General features: G+C 43.9%; 1 protein-coding gene and 1 pseudogene across 1 annotated transcript in view; both read left to right on the top strand.

Annotated features, from left to right (window-relative positions):
* Positions 1-18,442, top strand: part of MYO3B (myosin IIIB) — a 406,696-nt gene that overhangs the window by 283,073 nt on the left and 105,181 nt on the right. The window contains exons 29-30 of the mRNA XM_047084875.1: positions 3,989-4,090; positions 8,133-8,235. Coding sequence (XP_046940831.1) covers positions 3,989-4,090; positions 8,133-8,235 — 205 coding nt within the window. The remainder of the gene's footprint in view (positions 1-3,988; positions 4,091-8,132; positions 8,236-18,442) is intronic.
* LOC124515837 (40S ribosomal protein S14-like) lies at positions 12,973-13,433 on the top strand (annotated as a pseudogene).

Here is an 18,442-nt window from a genome sequence, read left to right as displayed (position 1 = left end):
CATTATACACCTATTAGAATGGCCAAAATCTATAACACTGACAACATCAAATGCAGATGAGGATGTGGAACAACAGGTACCTCATTCGTTGCTGGTAGGAATACAAAATGGTACAGCTACTTTGGAAGACCGCGTGGTGGTTTCTTATAAAAGTAAACATACTCTTACCATATGATCCAGTAATCACACTTTTTGATATCCACCCAGAGGAGTTGAAAACTTACGTCCACACAAAAACCTGCACACAGATGTTGGAGGCAGCTTTATTCATAATTGCCAAAACTTGGAAGCCACCAGGATGTGCTTCAGTGGGTAAATGGATAAATAAACTGTAGTACATTCAGACAATGGAAATTATTCAGTGCTAAAAAGAAATGAGCTATCAAGCCACGAAAAGGCATGAAGGAAACTTAAATGCATATTACAAGGTGAAAGCCAGTATGAAGAGACTATGTACTGTATGATTCCAAATATATGACATTCCGATAAAACCAAATCTATGGAGACAGTAAAAAGATCAGTGGTTGCCAGGGATGTAGGAGGAGGTTAATAGGCAGAGCCCAGAGGATTTTTAGGACAGTGAAGATACCATATGACACCATAATATGGATATATGTCATTTCTTGTCCAAACCCATATGATCTACAACATCAAGAGTAAACCATAATGTAAACTATGGATTTGGGGTAATGAAGAAGTGTCAGTGTAGGTAACAAATGTACCACTCTGGTGGGAGGTGTTGAGAGTAGATGCATATGTGGGAGCAGGGAATATGGAGAAATCTCTGTGCCTTCCCCCCTCAGTTTTGCTGTAAGTCTAAAACTACTCTGAAAATGTTTTAAAAAGGAGGTGGGAGAAACAGTCTCAGATGGAACCAGGACAGACACATCTGCCCCAGGCTTAAGAGGAGTACTAAGCCAGAGCCAACTAACACAACCACAAGAAACAATCTATGAAGCTTCCTCCAATCTTTTTTGTAAGCAGGCAGGGCATAAATTCTATGAAGTAAATCCCATTGAAGGCTGCTGGGAGTCAGAGAACATAGTGACAGTCCCTGGATGCTTGAAGGCAAGGGGAATTCCCCAAACAGTGATGTTCCAGGGCAGACAAGAAACTCATCTCTAGGATGAGAGAAAACCTTCCTCCTCAGTTTCCAAGTTAGAGAAAGCAATTATGAGGCAAGACTTTTCTTTGAACTCAAAGTTTGACCGGGATAATGACTGGAATTAAGTACTAGAGAATCAAAGTGGAAAATGATCTCGTAGGCCTGAAATTACCAGAATTGTTTTATGTGGAGACTAGGGTGTCTGATGTGGCTGTTAAAAGAAAAAAAAAAAATCTGTCAATGAGATTCTGTTCTTTGAGAAAAGAATTTTACTTTCTCAGTGCTGCTTTTGGTGGCATTTGCCTGTCAGACCTCCCACAAATTGGCCTCTTTATGTTCTGATAAGATGGCTGCTGACCAGCTGTCACTCCAGCCAGAAATGACACAGGCTCCTTGTGCAATTGGCCAGCAGCAGTTAGGAGGGGAAGGTTGGGCTTTTGTGCCTCATCTGTATGCGCCTTCTCTGCCAGATACAGTAGGCACCGTTTGCCAGGTCCATTATGAGAGCAGGAAAGCTTACCCAGCCTAGATCCCCAACCAAGAAATCAACCTGGACAGTGCCCCTGCTAGAAAGCATGCCTCTGGGTCTGTCCTCTGGGTAGGCCATCAAATGCCCGTCTAGACCAGAGGGTCCTCCCATAGCAGCTGATCTGTGGGACCTTAGAGGCCCAGACATGTGAAAGAAATAACTTCCACTTCTGAAGGAAAAAATAAGAGTTAATGATTTTTGAATGTTTACATTAATGGGGCTGCACTGTGTAATATTTAGGAATCCAGACTTTAGGGTGAAACTGTTTGGGTTCGAGTCCTGGCTCTGCCACTTTCCAGCTGTGTGTGTGACTCTTAGGCAAGTCATTGAACCTGCCTGGGCCTCAGTTTCCTTACCTGTAAAATGGGAATAATAGTGGCCTCTACCTTTTAAAGTTACCGTGAGGATTAGTGAGGGCCTTAGAACACTTCATGGCACATAATAATCCATATATTTGTGTTTGTTAAATGAAAATAATGGAAATTTCCCTAACTCCTGTTCTTAATGAGCCTCCCCTGCCTCCCCAGCCAAATCAAGCTGAATACAGGTACCTGATTTTTTTCTCATTTCTTTTTTCTTAACAGCTGTCAGCTTTTCCTCTTCATGTTAGTTTCCTAGGGCTAACATAACAAATTACCCCAAACCTTGTAGCATAAAACAACAGAAATGTATTCCCTCACAGTTCAGGAGGCTGGAGGTGCAGAATCAGCAATGTTGGTTTCTCCTGGAGGCTCTGAGGGAAAATTCTTTCCATGCCTCTCTCGTAGCTTCTGATGCTTGGCAGTCTTTGGCTTAGACACCCATCGCGTAGCTTTCATTATCATATGCATTCTCCCTGTATCTGTATCTTCACATGGCCTTCTTAGAAGGGCACTAATCATTGGACTGATGACCCAGCTGAATCCAGTATGACCTCATCTTAAACCAGTTACATCAACCAAAACCTTATTTCCGAGTAAGGTCACATTCTGAGGTTGTAGATGGACAGGAATATTGAGAGGACTCTAGTCTACCCAGCTTACCCCTTAAAGTTTCAGGGTGTTTGTCCATTGTTATCTCTTTTTACTCTTACTCTCTGTATTAATTAGAATGTAAGCTCCATGAGAGTATGGACTATATCTCTTTAAGTATAGTCTGAGGCAGCCAGCCTTGCTTAAAATGGGTTTACTGGACCACCTCAAGAGGATGGAGAGGCATGGTGTCATCAGGCTGGGTGTGGGAAGGTCACGCTTTTGAGGTAGGAGAGTCACTCAGAAGGAGAGAGACGGAGCAGATGGAAAAAATTCCCATTCGAGGAAATTAAAAAGGAGAAAAGTCAGAGATTCCAAATATTCTAATATGGCATATCTAGAAGTACTGCCAGCAAATTAGAAATAGCCAGAGTCAGAGGAAGGTGGGGGATGAGAGAGAACAAAGTTTATATCACAGGTCAGAGAAAAAGGAGCCGGCACAGAGTTTGTTGACTGCCTCAGGGCAGAGCCTAAAGAATATCTCCTCTGTGGGAAGGAGGGACTCTGCTGCCAGTGTGGTTTCTTCTAGAGCCAAGGGACCCAACTGGAAAGAACTAGCCATCTTCAGATACCTGAGGTAGTCTGAGATGGTGGAACATCTTCAAACCATCATGACCTTGAGGGTCATGGAGAATGGAAGAAGAGACGTGACAGCCAAGATAAACCCTTCAGTATTTTTCCACCCAAGGCATGAGCTGTTTTGGTAGAGAGGTATTTAGGTGTTTATCAACATGAGCCAAACTAACTGGACAATGAAAAGCTGCAAGTGTGATAGTCCTCAACCAAGTGGAATGTGTAGTCTCCCTTTTCCATGATGGCATTATTGGTTGTCAAGCCAGGACAATTAAAGAACAGGGCTATAAGATGAAAGGAAAGGACAGACTTGCCTGAGGGGTAGAGATGTGGAGGGAAGGAGGAGACCTTGTCCCTCCTTTTACTTCCCTGATGGTACACCTGAAAAGGAAATAGGAAAGCCACCTGGTTGTCAAACCAGCAGCCCTGGCCTGGTGCACTTAAGACTTCTATTTGTCACCCAGCTCCCTATTTGACTAATGCAATCAGTGAGACAGAGGTTACCTGAATTACCAATGTCACCAAGCTAATAGGAAGTCCAACCAGAACAGTTATCAATTCTCCTATTTTCTACAACTATGCCCTTTCCAACCACACTGTATTAAATCTTAAAAATAAGTGCCAGATCTGTTGATGATATTTATCACCTTGGAGCCTCAAACTGTAAGACAAATGTGGGTTTCGCTAGCCACATGATGTCACCCACTTTGGTAATTCATCCAGGTATGGGAGCATAACCTTGGTAAGTTACTCCTTTGTTTCATTCCACAGAGCACCCTTCAGGCCAAAGCAGTGATCTGCAGCCTGCTGTTGCAGGGGACACCAAGGAAAGTGCCCACGTTCAAGACTGTAGTGAGCTTGGTGACCACACAGGTAGGATCATTAGAGGTTTGGGAAGGGTGTCCTATAGTTAGAGACGTTCCATAGCTGAAAATGATCGCCTGATATGGTGATCTGTTTTTCTATAGGTGACAGCTGATTAAGTGCAGGGACAGCTTTACAAAGGACCCCATAGGTGATTTCACGGAAGGGAAGGAGTAAAGGGAGATAAGCTCGGCTTCTCTGCAGCTGCTCCCTCTGCCCTCTGACCTGTTTACTGGGGAAACTGGTCTAGTTGTGGCTCTCCTTACTGATAGCCTCTCTTCAACTCCTCCTTTCGGAGGAGACCCTGACACATTTCTGTCTGACTCACGTTGGGACATATGAAAGTTCAACTTCTTAAGATCTTTCTGTGATCCTGACATTGGTAAATAGACCTCAAACTAATCAAGAACGTTTATGGTGGGAAGGAGCACCGTGGACAAGAACTTAAAACTCAAGGTCTAAGCCCTCCATCAGTTAACATCCTCGTAAAATGAGAGAATTAGACTAAATTAATGGTTTTTAAATATTGAAAAAGTATTGGAATCTTCCCTTTTTGCAGTTTGAAGTTTCCTGGACTTCTGCTGCAAGAAGAAACTATGATTTTCAAAAATATGGCCCTTAATGCTAATGCCAGCGTTTTCTAAAAAGTGAGGATGAGTTGCCCCGGATTTTCCAGTAGAGTTCGCAGTTACAGGGTACCAGCAAGGAGTTTCTGGGCACATCTGGCTCCTTTGGAATTGGCCATGCAGCCTATTTTTCAAGGAAGTACAGAACTGGGACTTCACCTTGGAGCAGGGAGGTTAGGGAGTAAGAGAGAAGGAGAAGAGAGAGAGCCCAGGGAGCAGCAGTGTTTCCTGAATTTGAGGAGACTTTGGGGTGGAGACAATGACACCCTTTCGTTTTCAAAAACAGGATGCCTAGCTCTTACTGACTCATGGTCTAGACCCTTTCCCCGTAGCAGAAGTCACAAATAGGAGGTCTTCTGGTGTAATCAGCACACAGATGTGTTTTGTTTGGCCAGATACAGTGTTTGTTTGTTTGTTTTTTTAAACTTTGAACCCAAATGTCTTTAGGTGGGGCATATATTTTCTGCTTCACCACAAACCCTAACACCCCCCCCACCCCGCCACCCTCTTGGCCTGACAGTGCACACATTCTTGTTACCTGAGTGACCCCAAAGGCATTTGACTTTGCACTGCCCGCTCTGGTGTTTTAAGCCATATCTTCTCCATTTTATTCCAAAATGGTCCAGTGGAGAATTGGCTTGATTTTCCTGGGAAATATGAATGGCTCACTGAGTTCAATCCGACTTTGGAAGGATTCGACTCCTTCAGAGAAGGAGTCCCAGCATTACTTTATTTCATTAAACCAGAACACTCAGGGATGCTTCTTTGAGGAAATGAGAATCCATATCTGGAGAAGCTTCTGTTGTCACTCCTGGACGTACTTAAGTCTGCAATTCAAGCTCTTCATCGTCCAGCCACGTCACTGGTGTCATTCCTTTTAAGTTGATCTATTTACTTAGAATGGACTACCCTATTTTTACCTTTCTGTTTTTCTCCATATCTTCACTTTCCCAATCTCCTTGTGTAGCAATTAATTTGCCAAAGAGATGCAGATGATTCCAGCTGTCACCAGGACATAGTTAAAAATATTTGACAATACTGAGTTTTGCTTTGAACTCAATAGTTTGATGGTCTCCTTCTTATTTAAGTTTATCTCTTTACTCTGACTCAAATCCTTCTCCCTGCTCTCCAGGCAAAGCTGGAGGATGGAGAACAGACTTCATCTAAGCTTTATTAAGAATATTCTGTAAGTTTTCTGTTTGATTTTTATACTTCAAATAACTCTTAAAAATCAATATTTTGATGACTGAAGTGTAAATGAATAAGAAACATGGAATAAGTTTTCCCTTCAATTACATGAACAGAAATTCTATGGGTTTTTATTGTAAATCCAGGCAAAGTAACTAGGGGCATCTGCTAAGTTCCAGGTGAAGATGTGGAAGCTTCCTCTCTGGGGAAAAACATGGCACCTTCCTCTGGAGAGTCCCCAACCAAAAGGGGCTTGGTGATCTTTTCTTGCTTTGTTTTTTCCTCTCTGAATCTATTGAACTGCTGTTGCTCCTTTTTATTCTGAAGATCTCAGATTGGTGGAGACAACAACAATCTCAGCTTCCACGTGGGTGATACTGGCTGGGCTTTGATCAGTGCATGGTAGCTCTTGGTCCAGCTGAATTGGGCCAGAGCACAAGGTTAAAGATTATTCCCATCAATGGTCCTTCTTAATAAGCAAACAGAGTTATCTGTGCCCTGAAGTGGGCTCCTCTTTCTTCTTTTTATGTCACTTCTTGCTTTTATGTTGCTTACCACGGTATTACAAGTAAGCATAGGCCTAACAGTGTTTTGGAATCTCCAGGAAGGGGAAACCTGCCTGGTCCTCTGCTGGGAGGAGTTGGTCAATCAAGAGATGGGAGGGAAGGCAGGGAAGGGAAGTTAATGAAATTCTAAAAAGCTGCAGATATTTTTCTTAATTTCTTTTTTGTCTTCTTTTAACATTGTTGTTTCCCTGTCTGGTCATGATGTTTTTTGTGTGATAATAAAAATGTAATAATATTCCATTAAAAATTTTTGTCTTTATCCTTTGGTGTTTATAGCAATAATAATAACAACAACAGATGGTCTTATCTACCGTTGATAGCTCGAAGAATTACGTTTCTTCTACACAAAAGATATTTGTCTAAGGAACCAAACTAATAACATAGAATCAGAGTGTAGTCTTCCCAGAATAGACAACATAAAACAATTGATTTCTATATTTATTTTTCTGCACTGTATCTTTGTCATGCTATGTGTTCTATCATTATAATTTCAACCTTATACATTTTATGCATCTTCTGCAGTATGTCACAATTGCCAAGTTTATAAATTATCCTCACTGTTTATATTTTGGTTTGGATGCTTTTAGATGATCTGAAATGAGGATACCAAATAGGTGCAGTCTCTCTTGATTAGTAGTGACTGTGTGAGACTGTAAATGCTCAGCCCTGACCACAGGTTAAATCATCCAGAGAGTTTCTTGAAATTGAAGCCAACCCCACCCCACCCTGGGTCAGTTTCAGAATCTGTAGGGGCTTGGCTCAGGCATACTTAAAATCTTCCCTGGGTGATTTGAATATACAACTAGGATTAAGAACCATTGATCTGGAGCAATGTCTGTCAAACTTCAGCACGGATCAGGATCACCTTGAGGGCTTGTTAAAAACACAGGTTGCCGGCCCCTCCCCCACTCCCTGGACATTCTGATTCAGTAGGTCTGGGGTGGTGCCCAAGAATTTGCATTTCTAACAAGTTTCTAAGCGATGTTGATGCTTCATGGGTTGTCCCTATCAAGTCGTGATCACGTGGCATCTGCACTTTGGGAAACACTGATGTAAAGCGTGTTAGGAAGGACCTTGAAGATAAATTAAGGTTTAGTGGAAAAGAGGGGCATGATTGATTAGTTACAGCTGGGCTCCCAGGGTCACTGAAAGGAGGAATTGTATTTGTTATCCCCACTCTTGAGAAACTTACTGGTAAACTGTCCTCATTCACAATGTAGAAATGGGTTACTCTAGGAATGATTCCCTGTTTACATTCAGTCCTACCCGCATTGTGACAATCCATTCCTTGACCTACCATCTGTGTCAGCAGGCTGCCCTGTCCTGCTGTCTAGGACCGGAAGCTGGCCTGCTGTCTCGCCCAGTGCCATTCTTGCTGCACCATTGCAGTCTACCTCACCTGGGGGCCACTGAGCTCAGTCCGTTACCTCTGTTGCCAGAGAAAGGTAGCTTGTTTTCCCAAAACCCTGAATGATTTTACCCAACTTGCTGGCTGGGATCACAGAACAGGTCAGTTTTGATGACATGTCATAGACAAAGGCTGTGGAACAGCAGGAGGGGCAGGAGAGAGGTACTATGGAGTGTAGACGTGTTCTAAAACCTAACCCTGCCTATTTCTGAGCTTGTCCATAGATCTCTAAGTATTTTGTCTTCTTGTTTGTTTTCTCTCAGTTCTAAGGGGCTCTATAGATCATAAAGTCATCCCACAAACAGAATTCAACAATGGCCATGAAGACACTTCAAGCAACCCTCCTGCTATCACTGAGAAAAATTGGTGAGTCTTATCCATAAGCATTCCCAATCTTAAACTCAGGTGCTCTGTTCCAATGGACACTGAAACAGAGCTATTTCTAACAGTGTTTTGGTGAGTTGGAGACAGTGGAGCCAAAAAGTGTTTTTTATCAGATTCTCCCAGGTCAGACGTCATTACTCTGTGGGCAAAAGTCTTTATTCTACAGCACAACCTGAGCGCAGTCCCGCTATTTGGGTTCTCTTCATGGTAAAACAGGTAGTTGCCTGATGAACCTTAACAGATTCTCTCAACTGGGGACAGTTTTGCCTCTCTTCCCTACTTCCCCCTCCCCACCCCCCGCCCCGGGACACTCAACAATGTCTGGAGATATTTTTGGTTGTCACAACTCTAGGGGGAGGAGTTGTACTAATGCCATCTAGCGGGTGGAGGCCAGGGATAGTGCCAAACAGCCTACCAGGCACAGCACAGCCCCCTCACGACAATGAGTTGTCCAGCCCCAAATGACAGTAGTTCCGAGACTGAAAAAGCTTGGTTTACGTTGAAGCAAAAAGGGAGCATCAATTCCTATTTACCCACAGTTTCTAGTCAAATATAATTCAGAGTAGAGCATTACAGCCTAGGGCCACAGCACCCCATCTTCAGTGTACCTAGGAACTGCTCGGGTCTGCAGAGACCAATATCTCTGCCAAATGGAGGCTCATGTCACTCTAAGTCAGACCAGACAAGGCCATGACATCAAGCACTGGACACTCAAGGAGCTCCTAGGCTAGGCCTCCTGTTCTTCACAGAAAACTCCCCAACCTACCCTTTCCCAGAAAAGGTTTTCAGGCCCTGTCACACATGTCACCAGGAAGAGGACACAACCACAGGAAGGAGTGGACCGTGGCAAAAGGAAGGTCTAACTAGATTGAAGCTTATCTTTCTTCTTTTCTTCTAAGTTGGTTGTAGGGACTTTTTCATTAACAGTTTACTCCAGGGGTGCATGGGTGGCTCAGTCGGTTGAGTGTCCGACTTAGGCTCAGGTCATGATCTCACAGCTCGTGAGTTCGAGCCCCGCGTCGGGCTCTGTGATGACAGCTCGGAGCCTGGAGCCTGCTTCTGATTCTGTGTCTCCCTCTCTCTCTGCCCCTAACCCACTCATATTCTGTCTCTGTCTCTCTCAAAAATAAATAAACATTAAAAAAAAATTTTTTTTAAGAAGTGTACTCCAGGATTTGGAGAAAGTTCTTTGCATCACTTTGCACTAGAAAGTTCTTTGCATCATTTGGAAAAAGAAGTGGTTTTGATTTGTACTTTTTAAAAATATTTCTTAATCTCTTGAGGCTTCTTATTAATATTTTTGAGACTTGACAAATTATCAGTACTTCTCTAATGGTCTCAAACTGTTGTTAGACTGCTTATAAAGTAGACTACTTTCCCAGTAGGATAGCTCAGCCAAGGGTACTTGAGGGAATATTATAGAACATAATACTAGATACTCTATACTAGAATAACAAACTTTAGAATTTCTGATGCAGCAGAAAGACCACTGAACTTGGCAGGTGGAAGACTTGGGTTCTGGTCCTAGTTAGTGCTGACATTTTCCAGCTGTTAGACCTTGGACAAGTCAGTGAACCAATTTGGTCAATGCCTCCAACTGCCTGACTCCCCTCAACCTCAGCTGGTGACTGACTTTAACATAGGGTATCAGGCCAGCTGTAAGCAACTTCACCTTCGCTTCCCTCCACCTCAGAATCTCTCTCTCTCTTCAGCTATTCTTTCTTCCTTTGCTCCCATCTCAAAAGGCTATGCTCCCATCTCAAAAGGCTACAGGTCCCTCCTTGCACAGGTGAATGCCTTCATTGTGGCCCTGCCCTCATCATTTAGCCCGCCCTGGTGTTCTCTCTCTAGTGTCTTTCTCCCTTTTGCTTATACTTCTCTCCATTTTACAAAAAAGGCCGCTTTTGGCCCTGGCTTCCCTCTTGTTACTTTTACCATCACACTTCCTCAGACTAACATCCTGGTCTGGGGCCTCATTCCCTCCCCCACCACCCTCCTTAATCCTGAAATCCGATCTGATCTGTGCCCTCCCTCTGTCTCCACAGTTGCTCTTGGGAAGTTCAGCTCCCAGTTGCTAGAGCCTTGTCTTCGTCAGACTCTGCAGCATCAGTTCCGTGGGCTGTGCTGTCCTCAAATTGCCCTCCTCCGTGGCTGTCTGCAGCATTGCAGGCTTCAGGTTCTTCCTCTAAGACATCCTGGTCTCTGTCTTCTCTGGCCCCATCATCCTCTTCCACCCACCATTGGAATGGGGCAGCCCTCCAAGCCCTTGACTTTCTTTCTTCTCTATTCCTCACCTGAGTGATATCCTCTCTCGCTGGTATGCTCTGGTATCAACCGACTCTCAGCTGAGTGAGCACAGTTCTTGGGATTCTGTTCTGCTGACTGTGTTCTGATTTCCACACCAGGGCCTCAGCAGAAAAGTTTCCACCAAAGCACCTTTTCTGCCTGACCCCTCTGCCCCCACTCTTGTGAGTTGAATAAACACTCTGGTGACCTAGCCTTGAAACCTGGCAGCCATTTTTGATCCTTACCTCTCATTTAACTCCACCTCCAATCATTTTCTTAGCATCCTTCCCTGGTCCAGCCCTACCATTATCTTGTTCTCTCTCCCTCTCTCCCTTTTCTCTTCTTTATAGACCAGCTTTTATTTCTGACACCTGATCAATTATCCTAAAGTATATTCTGGCTTTTCAAAGAACTTTAATGGCTTCCCATTTTAGACCAAAAGAGGTTCAGACTTCTCAGTCTGCCATGTCAAGTCTCTTTCTGTCTTGCTCTGCTTTGTCTTCCAGACTCACCTCCAGTACGTCCCTATATGCACCCTGTGGGGTCAGACTTACCATTTTACCAATGTAACTACCTCTGTTCTCTCTGCTCATGCCTTTCTGTTCAGTTCTTAGCTATCTCATCAAGACACATGGTCATATCCCTTCCCTCTATGAAGACCTTAATTCTCTTCAATGCTCCTTGAATCTTTGTAGTCCATTTTTAACAGTACTACTCAGAATTCTGGTTCACAACAAGATAATGAGTTCATATCAGAATGTCAATCAACCCACTGCTTTCTTCATCGAGGAAGTCTTGCTATGAAAAAAAATATCAGCAGAGCTAAATAATGTACTTGGTAATAAACTGACTTACATTTTGGCACAAGCTCCTTATGACATTGAGTGAGTAGGAACAGCTCACAGACAGGGTCCTGGGACCACACTTTGGTTTATCACTCTCTGTCGCTTCACATATTGCCTGGTGGTGTGGTTGACTGTGTGTTAGAAGGTCAGCTTCTCAAAAGTGAGGGTTGAATCTTATTTCTTTCTGTTTCCAATACATGCAGTAGGTACTCAATACGTTTATTGAGCTGACATCCAAGGCCACTCTTAGAGCTCCGATTTTTATGAAATAAATGTTTTTCCTGCTCAGTCTTTGGGTAGGGGCAGCAACAATAGGATCCAGAATAATTCATTAGATAGGGTGTCAAGATATGCCTGCCCCAGGGGGTTAGGGGTCTCATTTTGCCCTCTGTGTTGATGGTCACCTCAGTGCCCTGTGGATCAACCCAGGGGTTGACAGGAAGGAAACTGGGGAGAGCAACAGGGGAAGAGATGGGCAGGCAAAGAAGAAAGCTGAGTCATGCCAATGATGATGCTCTTAGCAGCAATTAACAGACCCTCCAACCAATATGTTTAAGAATCCCTTGAGATAAAGGTCTGAAGACAAAAGTTCCAGTGCTGGCTCAGTTGCTCAGGGATGTCATTAAGGAGGTAGGCCTTTTCATCTCTTTGCTATTTTCAGTGCATCAGCGTGCCCCTACTTATGGTTGCAAGGTGGCTGAAGCAGCACTAAAGCAATACTTCCTCACGTGGCAGTGTCCAAAGCAGGAAGGAAGAGGTGGATGGGAAGCGGGTGGGGTTCTCCTCAGGAGTCTCTCTCTGTTCGTCAGGATGGAAGCCTTTCCCAGAAGTCCCTAGGACACTCTCCTCTCATCTCACTGGCCAGAATCTGCCAGGGAGCTACAAGGAAAGCTGAGAACATGAGCATGGGCATTTTCAGCTTCTGCAAATAGGCTGTAGGCAAAGAGGAAAGGGGTTGGAGAACCAACCAACAAAATGTGCCAGAAGAGTCCTGAAGTAGTAGTGATGGGATCAGACAGGTACTAGGGAAAGATAAAGAGAGGGCAAAATCAGAGGGAAGAGCTCATAAGGAAAACCCAAACCTGACAAGAAATATTGCTGAGAATAAGAACAACATAATCCTTCAGAGTCACTCAACATTTGTTGTGAGTCCAGGTCCTTTTCCAGTTATCTCACGTGATTCTTACCCAAGCCTTTTGGCTGGCATTACCGACCCGTCTTATGGATAAGTAAACCAAACTGGGAAGGCCAAGACTGTAGTCCCCAAAGCTTGCCTAGAGACCAGTGCTGAGTTGGATGTATCAGATTTACCTAGTCCTGCCCCTAATCAGCTAGTCTGGAGGGGTCACACAGTGTCACACAGAGAATAAATGGCAGGTCGCGTTTGAAACCAGAGCTTCTCTCTCCAGCAATAAAAACAACTAACATTTGGCATTTATTAACAAATTTGGGGCACTATATTAAGTGTTCTGCATGTACTACCTTATTTAATCCTTAGATTACCCTATGAAAGAGGTACACATTTCATAATTTCTGACATTACGGTATTACAAGTAATTTGCTTTCTGGTGGTGGAGTCTGGAGAAGACATGCGGAAATGGCACCTCTCAAGGGGAAGGAAAAGAAGGAAGAACAGGTCATCAGCCTCAGATCTCAAGTGGCTGAAGGAGAAAATGTGTTTGGTGTCCACCACATCTTTGCATCCTTCAGTGACACTACTGTCCGGGTCACTGATCTTTCTGGCAAGGAAACTATCTGCTGTGTGACTAGTGAGATGAAGGTGAAGGCTGACCGAGATGAGTCCTCTCCCTTTGCTGCCGTGTTGGCTGCCCAGGATGTAGCCCAAAAGTACAAGGAGCTGGGCACCGCTGCCCTCCACATCCAACTCCAGGCCACAGGAGCAAATAGGACCAAGATCCCTGGCCCTGGAGCCCAGTCAACCCTCAGAGCCATTGTCCACTCAGGAATGAAGATCGGGCAGAGGAAGCCACCCCCATCCCCTCTGATAGTACCTGCAGGAAGAGGGGTTGCTGTGGTCACCGTCTATGAACAGGATTTCTCAAATTATTGTTTTCTGTTAATAAACTGCCTTTGTATAAGCTTTAAGAAAAAGATAAGTAATTTGCCAATATTGCCCAGTAGTAAAGTGACAGAGTCAGGATTTAGACGCAGGCCTTCTGACTCCAGAGCTGACACTTTTAAGTTACTGATACATTCTGCTGCCTGTCTAGGTTCCAGGTTCCAAATGCTTAGCCCATGGCTTTTTCTGCTCTGTGCTCTCTATAAATGTCATTGTGACAAATCTTAAATCACAACCAGCTAAGGGAAAAACCCTGGTGGGCATAAAACCGTCATCCTGTGATTGGTGGAGAGAACTCCAGCACCGAATTCTTGGGATTAAAGCCTCATGGAGAAGATGCTCCCATCTGTGCATGATGGGGTGGGGGCTAACTCGGTTAGGGAGAAGGCAGCTTCAGGTTGAAAGGAGAAATCAGTGGTTGGTGTGGCCCTTCTGTGCTCCGCTTCCTACATGAGCCTGTAACTGTGTACAGTGAATGGCAGAAAGGAAATAGTCTTTTATGTCGTGGGGCTTTGTTCCCATGATGGTAATCCTCTATTTTAATGCTGATAAGTACAATAGTGAGGATTATGCTCCTTAATTTAATTTGGCCTGCATATGGCAAAGCTCTTGCCAGGCTTTTATTTGACATTCTTTAGCACAGCTAGCCTGTTGTTATATAACAAGAAGCCCCTATAACGGAGGCAGATTGATAATGCTGGTGCACGTGTTTCTACCCGGCAGCTCGTTACACACCTCCAGAGAAACCGCTTCCTTGTGGGCCACTTCAGGAAGGATTCGGACTCTGAGTGACGGGAATCTTCATGACTCAGGCAGCTCGAGGAGAGCTGGCACCTCGCAAGAGGGGAAAGCGAGCACATATTTCTCCCACTCTGGGGCTTGGAGCCAATTGGGCTGACCTCAGAATGGATGAGCCAGAGAAACAGCCTCCCAGTCAGGGCCAACTGTGGGCCAGATCTTCATGTGGGCTGTAAAAGTACAGATTGCCACATATCTTGACACACACACTGCGTGGGGGGTCCCCGCAGAAATATGTGGCAGTGCTAAGAAGATTAAACAAAACAAAACTTTCCTTATGTATCAGGAGGACCTTTCCTCTCCCACCCTTCAGTTCCCGTGCTCCTTTTTCCTTCCACTTCTGTTTCTCCCCCTCCGGAGGCCGGTGCCCTCCAGCCAAGTGCCTACTGCCAGGGCCAAGTTAATGCACTAGGCATTAGAGGAACTTGGACACCGAAGGAGGGTGGCGGCAGGTATGGGCGCAGTGGTAGAGGTGGTGGCCTTCTTCTAGGAAGTGCTCGTGATGTGGGAGATACGCTGTGTGTTATCTCCTTTGGGTAGAAAGCAGATGGGCCTTAGTGACAGTCCTGAGTTTAAATCATAGTTCAGCTTCTTATGAACTACGAGTCTTTGGTCAAATTCCTTCGTCTTGCTGAAACTCGGTGTCCTGGGCTGCAGAAAGGGCGTGATTGTGAGGATTGGAGATGATCTCTGCGAGGGAACTAGCATAGCTCTAGACGCATGGTAAATGCTCACAGGATGATAACACGCTGCTGTTGGTTGTGGTGATGGAAGTGGTAGCAACAGTAGTCTGTGCAAGCTAGCCTGAGGTGAAGAGTCAAGGCTCCTCTGGCTTAGCTGTAGGCCTTTAGACTAAAATACGCACTGAGGATTCCAGCACTTTAGAAACTTTGAACAGCCCTCACTCTCTGCTTTAACGTGAGGGTCATATTTTATTTTCTTGTGTTCCTGGCTTTTATGCCAGGGATAAATGTGAGGTTGAGTTTGGGCCCGACTCACCCTTGCCAATATGGCCAGGGTTTCACTGGCACAGCCTCAAGTGGTAACTTCCAGAGCTTACTCGATTGTTAGGGCCTTCTTGGAGTTTCTTGATTTTTAAAGTACTAATTGGTCACATTTATTTTCAAACCGTTTTTGAAGCCAGAAATCTTATCACCAGCTGAAAGGAGCTTCAAGGAAAAATCTGTTTTGAGTTATATTTTTCCTTGTGGATTTGCTTATGGCTGTACATAAATATTTATCTGAACTATTTCAACAAACCTTAAATCATCAGTGGATCAGTGATCCTTATGCAAAAGACCCTTTTAGAAGGATTGTGGATGTCAAGAATGTCAGCAGTCCAAGTTCTTTTTGGAGGACCAGATTCCAAAGTCTAGTGCCCTCTTTTAAAATTATCTGGAGCTGTTTGGTGATTTTCAGTATGTCTTTTGTTTTCCTGTTTCTGTATACCTGTCCATGCTATTCCTTCTGAATAGAATTTCCTTGACAGTTCTTTCTTTACCTGGAATATTTTACTCATCCTTCACGCTATCACCCATGTGGCACCTCGTGCAGGGTTTTGAAACAGACTAGAGCTAGGAGAAGACCATCCCAGGTGGGAGAAAGAGTGAACCATGGTCCAGAGGCATGATGTGCAGGGGGCACAACAAGAAGGCGAGGTGTCCAGTGGGATGAAGGCAGAGGGTGTGGTGGGAGGGAGAACTATAACGGGCAATAAAGCAGATAGGAGCCAAGATGTGGGAGGCTTAAAGATGCACAAAATGTTTTGGACCATATTCTATAAGCTGAAAAATGTACACATACAGTCATTGAGTAGAATATGGTCTGCAGACGTATTTTGGTTGGCCTGAACAATTTTTTTAAAATTCTTAATTTAGTTTCCAACTTATAAAAATAGAAAGACTTCATGGAACAATTCAGATTTCTGATGGCTTTAAAAAATTGTTGTATCTAGCAGCAGTCTGCTGGGACCGAGTAGAGGGTGTCTTCCATTGATTCCTACTCACAGACTGCTTAATTCATGGCCTGGCCCCACCAGCATCTGAGTTTGACTCCTGTCCACTGTGTTCAGGGGCACCATGCAGGCAGAGGAAGCAGTTTAGGCTATGGACTCTGGAGCCAGATTGCTTCTGTCTAGGCTCAGGTCTGTGTCCAACTAGCTCAGTGACCTTGGGCAAGTTAAGCACATGTCTAATAATGGTACCTATCTCCTATAACCATTGTGAGAATAAATTATAGGAAATGTTTAGAAGACTACCAGGCGTGTAGTAAATGCACAGAAATGTTAACTGTTATTACTGTAATCTACATGTGATAATAAATTCCAGGGTTGAAACTGTCACTCATTTCTGGATAACAGCCGAATCTGGATCTTGGGCCATTATAAGCATAAGGGTAATTGATGAACGGATGAATGAATTTTTACTTCTGTTAGATCCAAAGCTAAATTTAATTAGTTTTCCCTCAAGAAATGCTTCTTATTTATGTTGAGTTTGACTTCAACATAATAATTGGTTTTTGATAAAGTAGGAATCTGGCTTTCTCAGAAACCCAACAGTGCTAACAAAATAAGTGAATGGAAATGTTAACATTGTCTCATTTTTCTGTAATGGATCTAACTTCCCAACTCAGAAATGAGGCCTGGGGTGCCTGGGTGGCTCAGTCAGTTAAGCATTGGACTTTTGATCTCAGATCAGGTCTTGATCTCAGGGTCATGAGTTCAAACCCTGCAATGGGCTGCATGCTGGGTGTGAAGCCTACTTAAAAAAAAAATTAAGACCCAAGTTTGGGAAGATGCTTAATTATGTATTTTCTTTATGAAGCAGAGTTATTGGCAGGTAACTGCCTATGGTTACTATCTTAATTTAGAGTTAGCTGCTAGGATCCAGACATAGTGAACTTAAGCAGAAATATTAGAACACATTTTTTGAAGTTTATTTATTTATTTTGAGAGAGAGAGCGAGAGACAGAGAGAAAGCGGGTGGGGGAGGGGCAGAGAGAGAAAGAGAGAGAGACAGAATCCCAAGCGGGCTCTGTGTTGTCAGCACAGAGCCTGATGCTGGACTCGAACTCACAAACCATGAGATCATGACCTGAGCTGAGATCGAGTCAAAATATTTGACTGAGCCACCCCAGCACCCTGCTGTTAGAACACATTTTTGACTTGGGTTCTTTGACCACCCCCACCCACACACTAGATCCACACTTCAAGGCAGTGTTTTGGGCCTGGTGTCTCAGACAAACATGGAGCACCTCCAGAAATGGTTTGGACAGTTTGACGTGAGAACCAGTTTCGGTGCGTTCGACATAACCTCATGTATAGCCGCAGTCACCGCATCACCCACCGAGGCCTTAAATGTGATCCCCTGTGGACACATCAGCAAGTGATGCTGTCAGCGAATGATGGCATGAGCTCTGTGGAGTTGACCTGCAATGTTGGATTTACTTTCTTTCTGGAAAACCTGCAGATTTACAGAGAACTTTGGTCCAGTGACACTTAATTTTATTTGGATAAATATCATCTAAAACTGAATGATATGTTCAGTTTATATTGAAAGGTGGAAGTTGCTCTTTCACTTTATACTTTAAGTAGCAAATAACTCCCCCCCCCTTTATTTTTTTTATAAAAAATCAACTGTTCAGAATGATAACCTGTACTTTTACTAAAGAAATCTCCATCTCTCTTTAGCTCTCTCCTTTTCCTTCTTTCTTTCCTTTTCTTCTCTCTCAGTTTCTGTTTGTCTCTCTCCGTATACAATTGATACCTACATCCCTAAAGTTCTGGTTTCTAATCTAAAGGCCAGTTTCAAGGAACGACAAAATTTGGCAAATTCTTCTGACCATTTCATCATCCCTTGCTCCCGTCCTACATTACCCATTTTGTGAGTGTAGGAAATTCTAGAAATTCAGTACATCTCTGATACCTACTTTGCTTGTATCCTCATCCATACCTTTGTTATGTTCAGGCTCAGAATGAGTTTTTGACAAAAATACCTTTGCAGAGCACCTGGGTGGCTCAGTCGGTTAAGCGTCTAACTCTTGATTTCAGCTCAGGTCATGATCTCACAGTCATGATATCGAGCCCCACATCAGGCTCCATGCTGGGTATGGAGCCTGCTTAAGATTCTCTCTCTCCCTTTCTTATACCCTTCCCCATGCTTGTTCTTTCTCTCTCTCTCTC

The sequence above is a fragment of the Lynx rufus genome, unplaced genomic scaffold (genome assembly GCF_022079265.1).
Source record: "Lynx rufus isolate CCGP_SWC_20201006 ecotype Redwood Valley unplaced genomic scaffold, mLynRuf1.p SCAF_2, whole genome shotgun sequence".
Taxonomy (NCBI): domain Eukaryota; kingdom Metazoa; phylum Chordata; class Mammalia; order Carnivora; family Felidae; genus Lynx; species Lynx rufus.
Note: the sequence above shows the minus strand (reverse complement) of the source record. Positions and strands in the feature narration are given on the sequence as shown.